A 21522-nucleotide genomic window follows, 5' to 3' on the forward strand; every position below is an offset into this window, starting at 1 on the left:
TACATAGTGAGTTCAGGCCAACCTGGTCTACATAGTGAGTTCCAGGCCAGCCTGGTCTACATAGTGAGTTCCAGGCCAGCCTGGTCTACATAGTGAGTCCAGGGCAGCCTGGTCTACATAGTGAGTTCCAGGCCAGCCTGGTCTACATAGCAAGACCCTGTCTTCAAAAACAAAACCATCATTAGTGACTAACTTACAAATCAAATGAATCCAAGCTTTTGATGAATTAAGAAACTATTTACTACTACAAAAATTGGTCCCAAATTGTTAGTCTTGTAACTAAATAGATAACAATGTTAAGTGAAATCTCAGAGCATGGCCCTGATAGTGACCTATCAGGGAATCAGACTCCTTCTGTTTTCAACACGTACGGTTTTTTCATGGTGCTGGGGCTAGAACCTTGCACATGCTAGGCAAGTGCTTTAACACTGCGCTAGATCCCTAGCACTGTGTGGAGATAGTTACCAATGCTGGACCTGACTCACTATGCAGCACAATGAGGCTCTGAGTTGTTTAGCCTTCTGCCCCAGTCTCCCAGAAGCTGGGACTATAGACCTGGCTAATATAGGGTTTCACAGGTCACTGAGCTTAAGGTCATCTGCATGTAGCAAGTCCAGAAGCAAAGACTATGAAAAAAAAATCTCTCAAAATGTTGGGTTTTGTTTTTAATTTTTAAAAACAATTCTCTCTATCATTTGTGGGTATGGGCATTTTTCTCTGCGTGTATGTTTGTATACCAACCACATGAGGGCCTGGCTCCCTGGGAAGCCAGAAGATCCCCTAGATCTGGAGATGCAGACAGTTGCTAGCTACTATGTGGGCGCTGGGTATCAAATCTGGGTCCTCTGCAGAAGTAGTCAGTCAGAGAGGACCCTGATCCTTGAGTCATCTCACCGGCCCCTTGTTTTTAACTTAAAAATTATTCTTATTTTATGTGTATGACTGTTTTGCCTGCGTTTATATGTGTACACCACATGTTTTCAGGAGCTTACAGAGGTCACAAATAGCATCAGTACCCTGGAAATGTAGTTGCAGAGAGTCGTGAGCTGTCACATGGTTGCTGGGAATAGAACCTGAGTCCTCTGGAAGAACAGCAAGTGCTCTTAACCATTGCGGCATTTTCCAAGCCATATTTGGGTTTTTACTTGTTTGATTGCTTAGTGTTTAGTGTGTGTGCATGGTGTGTGTGTGTGTGTGTGTGTGTGTGTGTGTGTGTGAATTCAGGTGGCATGGGTACCACTGTTACATGTGGAGGTCAAAAAACAACTTTCAATTTCTCTCTCTCTGTCTCTCTCTCTCTCTCTCTCTCTTTAAGAATTATTTATTTATTATATGTGAGTACACTGTCACTATCTTCAGACACACCAGAAGAGGGCATTGGATCTCCTGTGAGCCACCATGTGGTTGCTGGGATTTGAACTCAGGACCTCTGGAAGAGCAGTCAGTGCTCTTAACCACTGAGGCATCTCTCCAGCCCTCAGCATCTCTCTTGATGTCTCTGTGATGCTAGCTGGCCTGTGAGGGTCAGGGCAATTCTCTATGTCCATCAACTGTCTTGATAATAGAGATGGTCCATGCCCTCTCGTCCTCTTTTCCAAATGGCTCCAGGAATTGTGCTCAGACCACTGGGTTTCTTTAACAAGTACTGTGACCTGATGAGGCATCTCGCCAGCCTGTTTTGTTGAGATGAGGTCTCCTGCAGTTAAAACTGGCTCCCAAATCGGGCATGTAGTAAGAATGGTCCTGAATACTTTATAGTCCTGCCTCTAGTTTCAAGTTGATTTTGGGCATATGCAAAATCCTCTGCATTTTTGTCTTCATTTTGTTATGATGTGAGTGTTGAGTTTCTCCCTAGGCGCTGGTGAACATCACCCAGTTCCCTTTCTGAATCTTGGCTTCATCCTAGAATAAGCTTTTTCTTCCTGGTCCCCATCTTGACAAACTAACCCAATCAAATCCTAACCCTTCGGTGTCTGTATTTATTCTTTTAGGGAGACCTATGGAACACACGGCATAGCACTAACACATACTTGCTGAATGATGAAGCTTCCCATTGGCACGTGCCTTCAGCAAGCACATAAGAGCTCAGTGAATTTTTATCCCCTGACTAATGCTGCTTCTTACAACAGCAGAATTTAAAGCCACATGAATGCTGACTACTGGAACTTGAACCCTGATTCTGCCACTTAGCTGGATTAAGCTGGTGAATTGCTCATCTGTCTGAGTGTTGCTCTCATTATATGTTAAATGAAGATGATGATGATAAGGCGTGTATCATGGCTGCTTAAAAACACAGTAAGCATCACAAACATGGAAGTTGTTATTACTCTTAGCTCTACTTGAGACTGACATTTTTTTTAAAAAAACAGGCTTCCATTCTGAATGCAGATAAAATAAACAACATTTGAGACTTGAGCCTTCGGAAGGGCTTCACTCTCAGCTAACCCAGGACCTTGAGCCATCTCCCCATCCAGCAGCTTGTGCCCTAACTCATAAATCCTGACTAATGACACAGACATGTCATCTTAATGTTTGTGCAGCCCAGTGACTTAATGCTTGGAGATCTTCAAATGAAAGGCACCCAAGGACAGCACCAAATACCCTTTTCAATCTTAAAAGGAAAAAAAAAAAAACCTACAAAAAAACATGGTAAGGGAAGAGGCACCAGAACCCACTGCAGCAGATAATTGGAACGGGTGCAGCCAGGAAAAGGACAGCCATCTTTCCGACGTAACTATTTATTTGTGAGACAGAGTCTCCTGTGTAGCCCGAGTCTAAATGGAAATCTCCAGGATACCCATGCCTCTGAGTCTTCAATTGCTAGGATTACAGGCACTACATCTCACTTAGTTCTTTAACATAGAGACATGGAAAACAAATATGAGCTCTTCCAGGGTTGGAGGCAACCAACAATGAGGACCATCCAAGTCCTTAAGTGAATCTTTCACCTATTCTTAAAAACAAGAACAAAAAAGCCTATAGTGACAATACAACTTGTTAATTAATCTAAGCCATTTAAAAGGCTTGGGCAAACAAGCCTCTCTAAGTAGCTTGTTTCAACCGCATGCTTTTCATTCCACAGCCTGGCCACCACTGCAAGCAATGTACCCTAATTCTAGTCCCAGAAGCCACTCCAGGGGGAGTGCGTGCAGGTGTGTGTGTGTGTTATCAGACTCCTTGGCATGGAAATCGTCTCAAGCTGGAACCAAACAGTAAGCTTTGAGACTTTTACAAGATCTGTCAACCCTGAAGTCAGAGCAAACTAAAAATAAATAACCACTATGAGTTTCCCAACCCACAACATAGTGACTGTAGCTCATAGCTTGGAACAGGCCTGGCAGAGTTCTACAGTTTCATAGCCCTGACACTAGAGGGTTCCTTAAGCAAGTGTCTTCTTTTGTAAGTAGATATTATAACACTATGACCTATCTTCTAAAAGTGAACAAGAAAGCTGTGCTGGAAGCGTTCCGCCCCACCGAAAAGAGCTGTGCAGAACGCGTTAAAGCCGTTAACTTTCCCACTAAGCATGCTAAGAACCAGAGGCCACCACTAGATCAGCCTGCCCTTACTTGAGGAATCATGGGCCGTGACATCCTTTGGAAGCCACACCCTCCTGAACTGCCACGGAAGTGAAAACTACAACTCCCGGAATGCCACGCTGAGTCCACCACCGCCCCCGCCCTCTTCCCCGCCTCTCGCGCGCAGCCTCCTGGGACGTGTAGTTCTAGAGGCAGAAAACTGGGCAGTGTGGGATTACAGAAGAACCACAAGCCCCAGGAGCTCTCGCGTCACTCTTCCCCTCCCCTCCAGTAGTCGGAGTGCTGTTTTTGTTGTTGGTGAAAGGTGAGGGGAACAGCTGATCCGTCTGTGGGGTAAGAAACTTGGCCTAACTGAGGGTGGGCTTACGCGGGGGTGGTCAGCCCGTTTCTCAGCCTGCGAAAGGCTAATCCGAGAGAACTGTAGAAGAGGACGGTAGGAGCGTTTAGGTTTTAATACTTTACGTACTGAGGAAGCCTCCCCCCACGTTTCGGGTTTGCTGGTTTCAAGGGGGGCCTTGTGGGGTAGCCCGCATTGTCCTCACTTACAGGGCCTTCTCTGTAAAGCTCGATCCGCTTATGGAAGCTTGAAGGGACTGAAATATTTGCTTAATCTTTTCCAGGCAAGTCTTTGCCCTCACAGACCTTCTCTCTCACACACCCAAATTCAAACATCTAAAGGCCTTTACTACGCTGAGGGGAAAACTTCCAACTTGTGGAACGCCTAAACACTGAGCGTCCGACAGTGGAGAGGATCAAACACACATACTCACACTCACACAGAGAGAGCATTTGAACATCAGCATCTGACCACATACACTTTAGGTGCCGGGGACTTTCAGTTCTGTTGCAGCTGTTACGAATTTTCTTTGTGGGGAAGGAGGGGTTCCGGGTTCTCAACGCATAGAACTTGGGAGACAAGTCTCACTAAGTCTTCTACACTAAGAAGAGTTATATTTGAAGAAAACACGGAGTAGATGTAATGAGGAATTTTTCAGAGATGGAAAAAAAATAGAAATAGTGGCTTCAATCCAGTCTCCTTTCGACGAAGAAATTATTTCCTATTGCATTGCTGGCCCACCTTTCCACCTCCACGGAGTGTCTCATTTCTTTTAAAGTTCCTCCCCCGCTGCCTCAGCCTGGTGTGGGTTTGTGATGTTTGGGGGCGTGAATGTGACTAGTGGTGATGTCTGATTGGACACATCGGCTGCAGCTGACACAGGAAGCAGATGTGTGGGCTAGAGAAAAGAGGGCGGCCTCTCAGCTCTGGATTGAAGTGTTTTGTTTTTTTTTTTTTTTTAAAGTTAACATACATTGAGTTTTGTTATGACATTTCAAACATGTACATCATATTTTGTTCTTATTCATCTCTGAGTACTACTGTTTTAATTTTTTATTTCTCTCTCTCTCTCTCTCTGTGTGTGTGTGTGTGTGTGTGTGTGTGTGATAAGATAGGTGTAGAGAATCAGAGCACAACTTGGGGAAGTCAGTTTTCTCCTCCCACCATGTGAGTTGGTGGCAAGCACCTTTATCCACCCAGCTTTTCCACACCCTGAACTCTTGATTGTTGTTGTTATTATTATCTATTTTCCAATTAATTCTCCCTAGCTAACTCTGTGTATCTCCTACCACTAACCCAAGCATATGGCAGGATTTGGACCCTTAGAGTTGAAGAGGAGAGGGTTATAGTATTATTAGGGTTATTGGGTTTCTAGCTCTGCTCCCGGCAAGGTGTGAAGAAAAATTAAAATAAGAATTAAAAAATAAAAGAATGTTCCTCGTTGAACTCTGCCTTTTCTCAACACTGAATGTACATTTCCCCTTCTCAGGGCCTCTTTCTTACCCTGTTTCCAACCTGTTCCCTGTCTAAGGGTGGGGCTTTCCTGGCTCCAGGCCCCCACATTCCAGCTCTCTGCACCATCACCTTCACTCCACCCTTGAACTGCCACCTCCAGAATTTTTGATTTCCTGGAATAGAAGTTGAAGGATAAAACCTGTCTTTCCTATTATCCTCCCCTTCTCTAGCTCTTGGAGGAAAGCCAGAACTTGTCTCCTTCTGCTTCCCTAGAGTTAATTGGGATACACAACTCAAGATAGGTGCACCAAGAGCAGGGCAGTCAGGATTAGGCTGTTGGCCCCCAAACCATATTCCCCTCTGGAGACTCATCATCACCAGAGATTAGTTGTTGTTTTGGGACTTGTATGGTAGGTTCAGCAAGTTTAGGCATGTGTAAGGGAGACCTGCTCAAACTGAGAGGCCAACACTTCCATAGGATTTTGAACTCTAGAGCCAGAAGGTATAGGGGATTAGATGGGGAAACCAAGAAGATCTGAAATTCCCAAGGATGTTGAGAGATGAAAGGGAGAGACAGAGATGGGCAGAGAGTGAGATACTGGGTTAGTTGGGGCAATGAAAAGGATTAGAAATTAGACAAGTAAGGGCCTGTAAGCCAAAGAGGGTACAACCCGGCAGGGTAGAAAGTTGACTTAGAAGGCAACACCTATGCCCCAGGGATTTAAAGTGATACCTTAAAAATGTCCCACAACCTTAGGGTCTGGAAACCTGTGTAGTGACAGGGACTATAGGTAGGTAGGTGCACATGGGTCAAGGGAATGATGCAGTGGAGAGACTTAAGCCTGTCAAATCTTTCTTTCATAGGGCATCAGGCATATTGAAGACAGGATGGAAGAGTCATCACTAAACCGGGCACCATCTCGGGGAGGAGTCAACTTCCTGAATGTGGCCCGAACCTACATCCCTAACACCAAGGTGGAATGTCACTACACTCTGCCCCCAGGCACCATGGCCAGTGCTAGTGACTGGATTGGCATTTTTAAGGTATTCCTAGACCCTCTTCCGGATGAAGTTTATGGGACACAGGTTGGTTCCTTAGATTCTCAGGTTGATGGGGAAAAGATGACACAGAGGCCATCAGAATAAAGTTCATCTCTCTATCTTTGTCCCTCTCTCTCCCGATAGTATAATGTCCTCCAGCCTCACCTGACTCTTTGTATCCTCTGTACCATTTGTTCAGTCCTGCTGACCCTTCTGTTACTCAGACAATAACTCTATCATCATGCCTTTCTCTTTCAGGTGGAAGCTGCCTGTGTTCGGGATTATCACACATTTGTATGGTCTTCGGTGCCAGAAACTACAACTGACGGCTCCCCCACCCACGCCAGTGTCCAATTCCAAGGTATAAAGAAAGATGGGGGAGCCAAGGAAGTAGCAGTTTGGGGGAAGGTGATGGGCTAATGGCCATAAAATGCACAGAGGATAAGAAATATGAGCACATATAACGCTTAATTGCCAGGCCTGATGGAACTCCAGTGTCATCCCAGCCACCAAGGAGGCTAGGGCTGGGATGACTTGATCCCAGGCTGTCAGTGATGGCCTAGGCAACATGGCAGACCCCGTCTCCAAGGGGGAAACACAGACTTTGTGAGACTGTATCCAACAGAGTTCAGCAAGTTGTCGTACAGTCAGCACCAGTGGCTTAGAGGATGCTATAGAAAGATGGAGGATGCTGATCCCACAACCAAAGGGGAACTCCTGGTATGGGACGAGGAAAGGTGTGTGGTAACAGCAGTCTGAGAGACCTGGATCCAAATCTCAGCTCTGATTTATGAGCCATTTGGCATTGAGCAGGTGAGTTAGACTAGGGTCCCAGCTTGGAGGACCAGTGCAGGAATTTTTAAATGATAAGGGGAATGCTGGCTGTGCGGTGTGTGGTGCTTGCGGGCACTCAGTACGCAGCAGCTAGAGGCAGGAGGAGGAAGAAGCATATCCCAAGGGCCAGCCACAGGGGAGTGGACAGTAGGCATCATGGGTAACACTTTTCCTCCCCTAATAGGGACCTGCTAGCACTTGAGAGCCAGAGACCATACTAGGTTTCTGGACTGTTCTTCCCACAGCCAGCTACCTGCCCAAGCCAGGAGCCCAACTCTACCAGTTCCGGTATGTGAACCGCCAGGGCCGGGTGTGTGGGCAGAGCCCCCCATTCCAGTTCCGGGAACCAAGGCCCATGGATGAGCTGGTGACTCTGGAGGAGGCTGATGGAGGCTCCGACATTCTGTTGGTTGTCCCTAAGGCCACTGTGCTTCAGGTAAGAAAAGAATAGCAGACTTGTTCCTAGGCCAGGGACACCAAGGACAGCATTGCAAGAGTCCCCTACATGCTTCACATCCCTCCTCCTCTGTCACCTCAACTGAAGACTTCACTAGAAGTTACCAGAGGTCTGCTCTCAACAAACTCAGCCTTTACAGAACAGACAAGCTACCTCAGGCCAATGCAACTGACATTCTAGAACTCAGCCATCCTTCTCAGAGAACCTCAGCTGCCCTAAATCCTATAGGAGATTTCCTCCACAGGGCGGAGGAAAACCCCCTCAAGGAACACGGGGAGGGAGGCAGGCTGAGATCTGCCTCTAGCATGGGTACAGCAGGGCTCTGAACTGTCCCATTCAGTACCAAAGGTGCTGATCACATATGGCTCTTTGGCACTCCAGGTTTGACTAATCCAGTTTGAGGTATAATCACAGGAAATATAACATACTAGATTTTGAACACTTAGCATTTCAACATTTATTTATTTTTGTGTGTTTATCTGGGTATGTGTTATATGTATATACTTAAGTACACACATGTTGCAGTAATACTTTTACTGCAACACACACACCATAGCACTTGTGGAGTCAGAGATCATCTTGTGGGAGTTGGTTCTCTCATCCTGCTGCAGTTTTCAAAGATCCAAGGATCAAGCTCAAGTTTCTAGGCTTGGCAGCAAGCGTCTTTATCTAATGAGTGATGGTACTGGCCCAGCCATGGTACCTTAACTGCAGTCCCTCAGTTACCTTTCCTAGCCCAGGTGTGTGCACCTATGTGTGGAAACAGAGGCCAGAATCAAGTGCCATAGACTATTCTGGAGCTGGAGGTGTGGGTGGTTCTGAGGCACTCGATGTAGCTGCTGGGAACCAACCTCTGGCCCTCGCCAAAAGCAGCAAGCTCTCTTGACTACTGAGCTGTTTCTGTGCCCTCAAATACTTCTTACTAACGTGGATTCTAGAAAATTCAACCCTTAAAAAAAAAGTGCCCTATATAAATATTTCCACTGGGCCAGAGAAGAGTCTCAGGAGCAAAGGCAGAAGTGACAGAGAGAGCCTGAGATAAGGTGAGGGCAGGGATCTGTGGAAGACCATCCACTCATTCTCCAGAGGGGAGAAAAGCTGCTCAGAAGGCAAGAGTTGGTAGCTCCTCAGAGATTTGGACAAGCCCCTGCTCTCCAGAGCCCTATCCTGATAAATTCATAGAGCAACAGGATTGGAAGATACCTAACTGAGAGAGAACACAAGCAGCTGTCCAGTGTTCTGTTTTTACATTGTTTACTCCCATCTAAACCTCACAGATGAGGAACTTAGTGGTTTGGCTAGTAAAAACCGTATCTCAGATTTACTCAAATCTGTCTGACTCAATAGAGATGGGGTAAACTTAGAGGAGGCCCCTTGTCACTGTGCCCTGTCTGAGGAAGGAGCCAGGCCTGGGCTGAAAGGTGATTAAGGGCTGGCAGTTAAAAGCTGGCCCATGCTGACTCTGTTTCTATACGCCAAGGTGCTTCTGAAACTGTACACACTCTCTCCCCCTTCTCCTGCCCTGGTAGAACCAGCTAGATGAGAGCCAGCAGGAGCGCAATGACCTGGTGCAGCTGAAGCTGAAGCTGGAGGATCAGGTGACAGAGCTGAGGAGCCGAGTGCAGGAACTGGAGGCAGCTCTGGCCAGAGCCAGACAGGAGCATTCAGAGCTCACTGAGCAATACAAGGTGGGAGTTGGAGCTGGTGGGCGTGGGGCCTAGACCCAGCAAAGAGGAGAAAGGAAAGACGTCAGGAGTTTTAAGATGGTCCTTGCATCAAGGAAATAGGCTTACGGGTAACGGGTGAGGCTAAACTTTGAATGATAAGAGGTACATCCCAGTTTGTAAGAAGACTCAGTTCTCTGCACCCAGGAATACTGGCATTATGCCACATTCCCAGGCAACAGTCCCTCCACTCAGCTTTTCAACAGAAAGTGGCAGGACAGAGGCGGGGCATAAATGTTAAGCCTGAGTCTACCCTGACTCTCTGTCTTTCTTGGTGGAACCTTGATTCCAGGGGCTCTCCCGGTCCCATGGGGAGCTCTCAGAAGAGAGGGACATCCTGAACCAGCAGCAGGGAGAGCACGTGGCCCGTATCCTGGAGTTAGAGGATGACATCCAGACCATGAGTGACAAAGTGCTGATGAAGGAGGTGGAGCTGGACAGGTAGGGGACCTCCCCAGCCTGAGGGTGGCCTCTTTCCCCAAGGCTTCCATGCCAATCCCTGCTTCAGATGGGCGTACCTGCTGTTGGGCCCTTCACAGTCACATACAGGGTATTCTGGTCTCTAGGGATTTCCATGTGCCGACTCTCATGCATCTCTGTGATGCTGGTCTAGGCCTTTAGAGAGACCAGTGGCTCTTTATTGTGTGGTGGAAGCTAAGCAAAGCTGGAGATGGAATACCTAGAAGACAGGATTGGATAGAACGCTCAGTGCAAGATAAAAAGCAGCTGTCAGAAGCATCATTTGAGTCTAGCCTGGGGAACAGAGCCAGAGTTGTTCATGATATATAGTCTTACAAATAAGGTGATATATATACATAATAAATTATATTTAAAGCACAGGAAAAGCATTAGATTCTGTTCTGCTGTCAGGAATGTTCATAGCTCAGTGGTAGGAGCACCTTCTGAGTGTGTGCAAGGCCCTAGCTTCAGTCCCAACACTATAAAAAAGAAACAGAAATGTTGGAGCTGGTGATCCAAGAGTACAAGAAAATCTCTCCCTTGAGAAAAGATATAAATCACAGGAATCTTTTATTTGTTTTTATTTCTGTTTTTTTTTTTTTAAAACAGAGCCTGTGGCTATCCTGGAACTTAGGATCCTGGATCAGGCTAGCCTCAAACTCACAGAGATCTTCCTGCCTCTGCTTCACCTCCCAAATGTCGAGATTAAAGCTGTATACCACCATGCCTGGCTAAATCACAAAATCTTAACATTGAGAGTGACATTAAGAGAAAGCCCCTCTCGATCCAGCCTCTTTGAGTGACAAACAGCTGTCACTTCTGTGTCTGTTGTGCAGAGCCAAGATCTTCCTATTGTGGAAAAGAGACATGAAGATCACCAGTTAGCCCTACCTTGGCCTGGGCTAGCCATATATATGTATATAAAATAAATTAAACTTTAAAAATCTTTGTAAAGGAGAGATATTCTACCCAAGTCTTAGGGCAGTAAGCAAAATGATCCAAGGGGTTGCTTCATAATACTAGGCTTGCCCTAGGTCAGGACAAGATGTCTGTGTTCTCACATGTCTTGTCTATCCCACCTACCACCAGTTGTTACATGACTTAGTGCCTGATGATGAGATAAAAGAACAATACTATTTTGTGATAATGAAAATGGTATGAGATTCAAACATCAGTGTTTATTAGGTAAGGCTCTCTTGGGCTCCAAGCACATCCCCGCACACATTTGTCTGCAGCCTCTTTTGCATCTGACACTCTCTGATCTACAGCAAACTCAGGGTTCACAGTGACTGCCCACTATCTCCGAAAGACTGGATTCCATCTCATAATTGAGAGGAAACAGGGAGCCACTGGTAGAACATCCCATACAGTGATACATAAAGAGTATGAAGCCTGGCATAGTGCCACACGCCTTTAATCCCAGCACCCTGGAGGTAGAGGCAGGGGGATCTCTGACTCCAAGGACAGCCTTGTGAACAGAGTGACTTCCAAGACAGCCAGGGCTACACAGAGAAACCCTACCTCAAAAAAATGACAATAACAGCAACAGAAGGAAAGGAAAACAGTTGATTTTGCTCTAGAAGAGCATGGATCAGAGGTGTGAGGATTTCTACCCAACACTGTCATCTATCTCATGACAGGGTTAGAGACACAGTGAAGGCCCTGACCCGGGAACAAGAGAAGCTCCTGGGACAGCTGAAGGAAGTCCAGGCAGACAAGGAGCACAGTGAGGTAAGAGATCCCAAGTGGGTTTGCTTCCTCAGTTATATAAGCAGGTCGTGTTTGTTGAGTCTCTTCTGAATGCTGGGCACACAAGGGTAAAGGAGACCCTGGGGACCCCTGCCCCCACAGTGCACTACCTGCCCACATTGCAGTCAGTCAAAGTGCAATATAAATGTCCCAAGAGAAGCCTAATATAGTCTCACAGGGTCCAGAAAGCAGGCAACAGAGCACCTCTGATGAGACTTAGAAACAGCTGTTAAGTGAAGACCTGTAATGCTGGCATAAGAGGAGCCCTGGGGCTGCCAGCCAATCCAGCCAGTTGGCAGGTAGAGAGCAATTGTAGAAGACACCCAAGACCAACCTCTGGTCCGCATGGGCTCATACATGCACACGCACACACATAAATGCACACACACACACACACACACACACACACACACACACACACACATGCATACACACAAACGCAAAGGCTATCGAAAGGAGGAAATAGGGGTCAAGCATGATGGTGTGCTTGGTGTTCTAGCTCTCGAGGCTGAAGCAGAAGCATTTTTGACTTCAAGGCCAGCCTCGGCTGACACTATGTCAGTAGGTAGGAAAGAAGGAAGGAAGGAATTCAAGCTTTAAATGCTTTGAGTCATAGACAAGTAGTAAATGATAACAGGTTTTAAACTGTCAACCTCACAGCTTTGGTTTACTCTTCAATTTGATAGAAAATACAAAAGAAATTTAATTCTGAATTAACCTAAAGGCATCAGGGGATTGGTACTCTTCAGTATGTTCACTTGTGTGCTGACAGACTTTTTTAAACATTTTTTAATGATTTAGAGCAAGTTCAGAGCTGAGATTGTAGTTCAGTGTTGAGTAAGGCAAAAAAAAAAAAAAAAAAAAAAAAAAAAAAAAGAATGAATTTAAGTAAAATATTTGCAGAACCTTCAATGGCTTTCTCAGAACCCTGGGCTTCTCTAGAAAACTGCTCAGTAGGAGCTGGAGAGATGGCTCAACAGTTAAGAGCACTGACTGCTCTTCCGGAGGTCCTGGATTCAAATCCCAGCAACCACATGGTGGCTCACAACCATCTGTAATGGATCTGATGCCCTCTTCTAGTGTGTCTGAAGACAGCTACAGTGTACTTATATATAATAAGAAAACAAATCTTTAAAAAGAACACTGCTCAGCAGTGAAGAATGGAATTTGAGCAGCGTGTCATGTTACTGTAACTCCAGCACTGGAGACCCTGAGGCAGGAGAATGCCAAAAATTCATGGTACTGGGCTACATAGTGAGATCCTGTCTTAAAAATATAAAATAACCCAGACATGTGGGTTGAGTTAAGTAGAACAAAGAAAGATGCAAGGAGCAGCTCAAGGGAGCTTGTGCAGAACTGAGACAAGGTGGAGGGGCTGCAGTTGAACCTCTTTTCTTTAGCAGTGAGAAGTGCTGGTGAGTGTCAGGTAGAGGACACACATGCCTAAAGAACTGTACTGAGAGCCGGGTGATGTTGGGTGGCAGATTTCTGTGAGTCAAGGTCAGCCTGATCTACAGAGCAAGTTCCAGGACATCCAGGACTATGCAGAGAAACCCTGACTCCAAGAAAACCAAAAACCAACTGTACCGAAAGCACTGACTAATCCTGTTTTCTGAGTAACTGGTTATGGCACCATCCAGTCATCCCCAAGAACAGCCATGCCTGAACCGCGACATGGTTGTGGCAGTAGAGAGAAGGTAGCTGTGACCAGGCTGGAGAATGGAAAGCCACTGCTTTCTTCTTCAAACTGCTGGGGAGAAAAGAAAGCCAAGAATAGCACCCAAGTGTCCCACCAGGTGATCTGAGAAGTGCTCAGTACAGCAGACATGAATGACAAGTCTTAGGAAAGGCCAGGCACGGTGGCATGCACCTGTGATCTCAGCATTAGGGACAGAAGCAGGCAGACTGCACGTCTAAAGCCAATCTGGACCAGGTACACAGCCCGACCCTACTTCAGGGAGAGGGACTAGAGAGACAGAGCGTTGGGGGAGGGGAAGAAAGAGGAAGGGGAAGGAAAGGGTCTGATGTGAGGGCTACAATATTCTGAGCTTTATGGGCCATCCAGACTGTCTAGACTTAAAGGAAAAGTAGGAAAGCGGAGTTGCCTTGATGTAAGACTCCAGGCTGGGACTGAGACCCAAGAAGACAGGACAAGGTGTGATGGTACTGTAATTCCAGCACTAGAGAGCTTGAACGATTCCCTTTGTGTTGAATCTAAGAAATAGCCCTCTCGTCACACGCCTGCCCCTGGCTGCCCCAACACTCCTCCCCATCTCTCCCTACTTTTCATCAGGCTGAGGTACAAATGGCCCGAGAGGAGAACCGCCGCTTAAATAAAGAGCTTCAGGAGGCCAAGGGCCGGCAAGAAGAGCAAAGTGCTCAGGTCCAGCGACTGAAGGACAAAATGGCCCACATGAAAGACACCCTGGGCCAAACCCAGCAGAAAGTGGTGAGTGAAGGCCTGTAGGTGGTAGGAAGCAGCGAGAGTTCCAAGTAGTCCTGACACAGTGGGTATGCAGAGAAGAGGCAAAGGTGACAGAGGGAACAGCACAGTCCTGATGAGGCGCTCCTGTCTCACATGTGGTTGCCTGAGAGATCTGATCTCTGTCTTTTTTGGAGGCCGAGCTGGAGCCCCTGAAAGAACAGCTCCGAGGGGTCCAGGAACTTGCAGCCTCAAGTCAACAGAAAGCGGCCCTTCTTGGTGAGGAGTTGGCCAGTGCAGCAGGAGCTAGAGACCGAACCATAGCTGAGCTACACCGCAGCCGACTGGAGGTGGCAGAAGTCAGTGGCCGACTGGCTGAGCTCAGCCTGCACATGAAGGAGGAAAAGTACCAGTGGAGCAAGGAGCGGGCAGGGCTGCTGCAGAGCATGGAGGTAGGGTGACCCTTCCCACGTCTGGGTCTCTGAACTGTAAGTTGGGTGCTCTGAGAGGAGAGAAGGGTAAGATCCTGGGAGAACTTGAGGAAAGATACACACTTTGATTTCTAGGCATGAACCAACCCCAACAAGGAGTCTCAGTCCTGATCACCAAGATCCCTAGTTACCGTCCTTGCTGTAGGACGTTTGCTGTCATGGGCACCAGGCCCTGCCATAGTACCAATTCCCCCTTTGAGGTGGCTCAAAGTGAGGAAGTTGTTCAGAAACAGTTTTGTCTCCCAGACATAAAAGAAAGATCCAGTCGGGGCAATGCTGTTTTCCTCACATCCCTTGCCACTTCACCCCCTCCCGTCTTCCCCTGCACTACCTCTAGGCTGAGAAGGATAAGATCCTGAAGCTGAGTGCAGAGATCCTCCGGCTGGAGAAGACAGTCCAGGAGGAGAGGAGCCAGAGCCACGTATTCAAGACTGAGCTGGCCCGAGAAAAGGATTCTAGCCTGGTGAGGTGCCCACGTTCTTGGGTTCAGACCTATATCCTGATGTACAAGTGCCCACTGCCTCTCGGCTCTGAAGTACCGTGTGCTGACTTGCATATCGCCCAGCCCTCTTGGTTTCAGTGTGCACATTCCCTTCTCACAGAGTGCACCTCTGGTCTGAGGGATGGCACATGAGAGTTACAGGGTGGCTCCAGTATTACCGGAACCTCTTCACCCCAGCATTAGATAGTTAGCTATGGCTGCATTTGAGAAATAGAGTTTAGGACTTTGGCCTGAACCCCGGGAGCCAAGACAAGGGCCTTGTGGAAGGAACATACTGGATATGGAGCAAGAGAGGACTTAGTTGCAGGCTCCATGTTCCATTCCCTTTTTCCCTCAGGTGCAGTTATCAGAGAGTAAGCGGGAGCTCACAGAGCTGCGGTCAGCCCTCCGAGTACTTCAGAAGGAGAAGGAGCAGTTGCAGACAGAGAAACAGGTGAGAGTCACCTGTTGCCATAGCTGTGACCCTGGATGCCAAAGCCAAGGGCTTGGTGGCTCAAAATTCTGTGTCATCTTGGTAATACCTTGGCTCAGAAACTGGAGTCTTTGAGGCTACAAAGGCTGAAAGGTGGCCTGACCCTTCTTAAAAACTGACCTCATGCATGGAAGGAACACCAGAAGGGAACAAGGCACAGGATAGAGGAGAGCTACCCATTAGGAGCTGGCCTTGTGTGACTCCACCAAGCAAAGGCCCAGGAAGCAGCAAGGCTGGAATCTGCAGGCTCAGCATCTGCTTTTTCTTCCCCATCTGCAGGAACTGCTGGAGTACATGAGGAAGCTGGAGGCCCGCCTGGAAAAGGTGGCGGATGAGAAGTGGACCGAAGATGCTGCCACAGAGGATGAGGAAGCCCCTGCTGGACTGAGTCTGTGCCCCCAATCTTGGACACCTCTTCCCCTCCCCCTCTCTGATGTGCTTTGAAGCAGCCTGGCCACCCTTCCCATTCCCTGGGCCCCTGTTGAACAGTCTCTCTCCTCAGATTCCCATGGCTGACCTTTCTGCTCTATCTGCCTTCCCTCTCGTAGGCTGCCCTGCAGCTCTGACAGACTCAGAGGATGAGTCCCCAGAAGACATGAGGCTCCCATCCTATAGCTTGTGTGAGCACGGAAACACAAGCTCCTCTCCTCCTGGACCGCGGGAGGCTTCCTCTCTTGTTGTCATCAACCAGCCAGCACCCATTGCTCCCCAGCTCTCGGGGCCAGGGGAGGCCAGCAGCTCAGACTCGGTGAGTAGTGAGAACCCACATGGGAGTCAAGCAGGTAGTAGGGTCACTCTTGAACCACAGAGAAAGCCTGTACCAAACGGTACTCCTACTCTGAGCTAGAGGACGCAAGCCTCGATTCAGACTTACTCAGAGAGAGTTCAAGGCCAGGGTGGTGTAGAACAGGCCAGCCAAGACCACACAGTGAAATCTCGTCTCATATAAAACCCAGGCCTTGATGTTCCCAGGCCCCATCCTGTCCCCATCCCTTTGCCCTGCTTCACCAGCCCTGGCAAAGCCCTTGCTCCTGCTTCTCTCTTCCTGCCACTCTGCTGTCTGTGACCAGCCTTGGCTTCTCCATCCTTACCTGCTTCCCCACTTCGGACCCATCCCAACCCTCCCTATCTCTTCCCAGGAGGCCGAAGATGAGAAGTCAGTCTTGATGGCAGCAGTACAGAGTGGGGGTGAGGAAGCCAACCTTCTGCTTCCTGAGCTCGGCAGTGCCTTCTATGATGTGGCCAGGTGAGGGCAGCACAGAGAGGGAGGCGGTCAATACACAAGCAGCCACAGTGCCCTGCCCCCAAGTCCCCCTTGGCTCAGCCAAGAAGAGGTACCAGTGTGGTTGACAGGAACATCAGCTACCTCCACAAACCCCAGGTGGCTTCACGTTCTCTCTCCCTCTCCCTGCCTTTGACTGGGTTCTATGTTGTTCTAGCTTCATCTTCCGTGGAGCCCAAATTGCCCTGCTTCCCCTCTCTCCTGCCCCTTCCCCCTCCCCAACCACCAGGTAGGTACCTAGGTCCTCAGGGATGGAGAGAGAAGGACCACCACCCAGAGCATCTGTCTGGCTATGCTAGAGCTGTTGCTCATCCCTGACTTCCTGGGAAACTGGGAGGAGAACCTGCAGGATGGGCAGGTGCCAGGTGGTGCCTTCTGCCTGGACTGAGTGGGGCTGGGGACAGAAAGGGCCAATGCTGTCATCTCTCTGCTGGAGCAGGAAGATGAAGAACAGTGTCAGACTCATTTTCAGCCTCATTAGGCAGCAGACGGAGGTGGAGGGAGGAGAGCGGGAGACTGGGGGAAGGGTTCGGTACTGCAGACCAGAGGGACAGGTGAGGGGAGGACGTGGGCATCTGGAGAACTACTATTTTGAGCAGAAGAATGCCACAGGAGAGGCTTGAACAGAGAATGACCAGAATGGCACATTTGGCACAAGAAACCACACGGGTCTTATTCCCTGAGGTCCCTGGGTCAGGAACTCAGCAGAAGCTAGGCACTGTGGTGCTGCCTGAAATCTGAGCCCCAGGGAGGGAAAGGGGAGACTCAGGAGCCTTCCATTGCTACATGACAAGTTGGAGGCCCTACATCAGAAATAAAAATAAAGACAGCAGAGAACCCTGACCCTGTCTGTCTTTCTTCACCTCTCTTTTAGTGGCTTTGCAGTGAGTTCCCTGTCAGAGGCCAGCACTGGGGTCCCAGCCATCCCTCCGTGGAAGGAGTGTCCTATCTGTAAGGAGCGCTTCCCTGCTGAGAGTGACAAGGATGCCCTGGAGGACCACATGGATGGACATTTTTTTTTTAGTACCCAGGACCCTTTCACCTTTGAGTGATCTCACCCCTCCCTTATATGTAGACACACATACGCACACACAGACATTTATGCAGTTTGGCCTCCTGCCTTTTTGTTTTTTAATCACACTGGGCTTTATAACATCCTGTTCCTACAGACCATGCCTACATCCAGCTTTCATCCCAAGCCTTACAACTCCATCTTCCATCCGACATCTTTGTCCCAGGTGGCAATCTGTCCTCGAAACTCAGTGGCTGAGTTTACTTTCTGAAAAGTAGTTCAGAGGAACCAAGATGGAGACAGTTTTCCCTTGTGGAAGTAGAATTATTTACTTCTAGCCCAAGTACACACACACACCACGCTCCCTTCTGATGCCCCAAAGCCAACTACTGGGGTGCCCTACCCTCTCTTGTTCAGACTTTGTTTATTCACGTTTCCCTGGGGCTTGCATGGGGGCGGCAGAGTGGGCTTCATGGCCTCATCAGGTCTTCCAGCTCTTGGCTGCCCTGGTTTTCTGACACCCACCCCAGCCTTTCCTACAGCCGTAGGCCATGGGTTTGAAAGATTCTTTTGTATTTTTAAGGGTTCCTGTACCATCTCCTGCCACCCCACACCGAAGTCCTCAAACAGAAAAGAAAATGTATTTGTGCCTTCCATGAGGGATAGGGGGACAAGTGATCCCAGGTGTCCCCATTTCCCAGCCCCTCACCCTCTCCAGGCCTCCCACAGCAATAAGAACTTCCTCTCTCCCTAATCCCCTCTTATTTGTAGTTTGGACAAATATATTTATATGATATGTGTAACTGTTGTCGTGACGTGTATTCTCATCAAAAGACATTGCTACAGAAAAGAAGGGCCCCAAGTTCCTGGTCCCTATTGGAAGAGAGGGAGGGAGTAGGTACCGGGCCTTCTGGTGTGCTAGTCACCTGAGGTCACAGCTGCCCTGCTCCCATCAAGGGCACATGTCATTGGGTTCTGCCGAGTGAGGTGTGCTCTAAGCTCCCTACCTCCCGTGTGGTACATCCCACATACCTCTGTTTACTCCTTGACTTTATAATCAGAGCAACATATCCATGTGCCTCAACCAGTTGTCTGAGTGACACACACCCACAGCAGCATAGAGCGTATATCAAGGACCTGTGTGCTCACCAGTGCTCTCTGTATGCCCTGGCAGGCATATACCTATAGCTTTCTCATTCTCTGTTCCAAAACACCCTTCTTAGCACCTTGCATCCCATCAATTTCACTCACTGGACCACCCCCACAATCCTGTCTTCACCTGAAAATAACCCATCCACTCCAACCCCCACCCGCTTCCTACTGCACCTGGATGACATCTTACATCTCTCCTTCCCTCATGTCTGTCTCCTAGCAACCCCGTCTCGTTCCCTGAATTCTTTCCAAGGAAATTGGAGATAATGGATCTCTCTCCTCTCTCCATCTCAACCTCTCTTTATTGATCCTCCTTTAATGAAAGTTAATTATAACAATGATTTAATTAATAGAATCCCTCTCTTCCTTTATTGCTTCCCGTATTAAGACTATTAATAAATACGAGCTAGGCTGACAGAGGCATCCATCACCCGCCCAGGACTTCCCCCATTCCTCCTTTTCCCCTCCCCTCTCCCCCTCCCTCTCTTGGCCTATAAACTTGCCGGGGTAGTGGGGGTTAATCAGAGAGGAATTATGAGCCAACATCCCCAGCAGGAGGTGCATTTAATGAAATCACTTGTGATTTATGACTAGGGGAGGTTAGGAGGGAAGAATCTGGGATCTACACTTTCTAGCTTCCAGGAGGTTGGTCCCCCTAGAGCAAAGGGAGAAATGGGGTCTCACACAAAAGCCACATGGCTAACCAAACCAGGCCACTGACACTTAGAGGCTCTAGTGAGGAGCACACTGCGCTTTGTTCCTACTCTCCCTGGTCCTTCTCAACCCTTTGCTGTCTCCTCAGCTCCATCCTGACTCATCCTCCACAGCCATTCCACACTTCTTCCTCCTAGAAGCAACCCCTCCTCCAACCCCTAATTTGACACCAAGCACTTCCAACTTCTGACTCTAGTTCTTTTTTTGGATCCATGTGTCTTCCTGTGCGATGTATGTGTGTTCACATTGGGACTTCTGCAGGTGTTTAGAGCAGGGAGGAGGGGACAGCTGGCCTTCGGATCCTGCTCTGCTCCTACATCTTGTGCGGTGTTTGGCAACTCACCCTGTCATGCCTCCGTTCTGAAATAGATGTGTCCTTATCTTCCTGCTTTGTGGCATCTGTGCAGAAGCTAAGAGAACTGAAGGGAAAGTCACATGAAGTGGCAGCAGATACATCAGTATTTGTCATCAAAGGATGAATCCAGTCCCTCTCCCAGTACCTTGTGGCTGCCCCCTATCTACAAGAGCTTGAAGTGTGGATGGCTTTCTGTACCAGCATTGGGTCCTCAGTGTTGCTTTTCCACCTCCCATCCTGCACTGAAAAAACCCAGTCAGCGCTACAGTAGAACAGAACCATTTACCAGAAATGTGCAGTTTTCAAGTGACCCTGAGCAGCTGCTTTCTATCCACCCAAAGGACGCCTTGAATTCTCAGTATCCTAAAAAAAAAAGGAGATAGGACACATTGTGGCATGTTCATAAAAGCACACTCTGCCAGCTGCGAGCACCTGGAATCCCAGTAGCTAGCAAATGGACAGTTTCAAACCTTGTTTCAAAAGCCCAAGGGCTAGTTAGGTGTGATGACATGTCTGAGGTCCAGACCAGCATAGCTGCAAAATGAGATCCTGTCCTTAGAGAAGAAAAGGAAGGGGTAACCCTGAGGCTAGGAGCAGAGAACTCAGTAGTGCAGACCTTGCCTAAGCAAGCCCTGGTCAGATCTCCAGCTCTGGACAGAAACAAAAGCTCATTATCACATATACAATGTTTCCGTCTCTCTGTAAGTCAAGTGAAGGTAGGATCTGGGATTATACACCCTGTGGCTCCAAAATCTAATCTAATCTACAGAAACTGACACAGAAGTTGATTCTTCAACATTTATAAAAATTGTATTGGGGAAAAATCATACATATAAAATAACTCATAGAGAATAAAATGAGCATCACACTGAACTCACCAACCAGTTCTTTTGTTTTCTTTCTTTTTTAGATTTTTTTTTTTTCAAGACAGGGTTTCTCAGTGTAGCCCTGGCTGTTTTGGGACTTGTTCTGTAGACAAGGCTGGCCTCAAACTCACAGATTCTCCTGCTTCTGTCTCTCGAGTGTTGAGATTAAAGGCGTGTGCCACCACACCTAGCTAGTCTGTCTGTCTGTCTCTGTCTCTGTCTCTGTCTCTGTCTCTGTCTCTCTCTCTCTCTCTCTCTCTTTCTCTCTCTCTCTCTCTTAGTCCCTCCACTTCTCCTTCCCCTCTCTTAAATGTGTATGAGCAGTTTGCCTGAAAGTTTGATGCAATGATGTTAGTAATGTTTGGTCAGAGCTGGAGACATGGTGCTTAAGTCTTAGCAGTTAAGAGCACTGGCTGCTCTTCCAGTGGACCCAGGTTCAATTCCCATGATGGTTTTACAGCCATCTAAAACTTCCACATTAAAAAAGAAGAGGGTGGGGGAAAACTTGGGACAGGTCAGGGACAGAATGAAAAATATCAACCTGGAAGGGAGAGGTGAGTGCGAAGTGAGGGGGATGGTGGGAAAGGACCAGGGAGAGATAAGAAGCTACTCAGGAGATGTGACAAAGAGAAGATCCAGCAGAAGCAGGATCAGTACGA

At 48.0% G+C, this 21522-nt stretch overlaps 1 protein-coding gene across 1 annotated transcript; it reads left to right on the plus strand.

Moving 5' to 3' along the window:
- The first annotated feature begins 3814 nt into the window (after positions 1–3814).
- Positions 3815–18579, plus strand: CALCOCO1 (calcium binding and coiled-coil domain 1). Its single transcript, XM_080939032.1, has 15 exons — positions 3815–3872; positions 6196–6375; positions 6631–6733; positions 7452–7642; positions 9193–9351; positions 9680–9828; positions 11487–11577; positions 13889–14044; positions 14215–14469; positions 14846–14971; positions 15348–15443; positions 15762–15870; positions 16031–16230; positions 16622–16728; positions 17639–18579. Exons 2-15 carry the CDS (start codon positions 6220–6222, stop codon positions 17814–17816), a joined length of 2076 nt encoding a protein of 691 aa, XP_080795158.1. The 5' UTR covers positions 3815–3872; positions 6196–6219; the 3' UTR covers positions 17817–18579.
- Positions 18580–21522: the final 2943 nt, after the last annotated feature.

The sequence above is a fragment of the Micromys minutus genome, assembly GCF_963924665.1.
Source record: "Micromys minutus genome assembly, chromosome: 27".
In the NCBI taxonomy this organism is placed as follows: domain Eukaryota; kingdom Metazoa; phylum Chordata; class Mammalia; order Rodentia; family Muridae; genus Micromys; species Micromys minutus.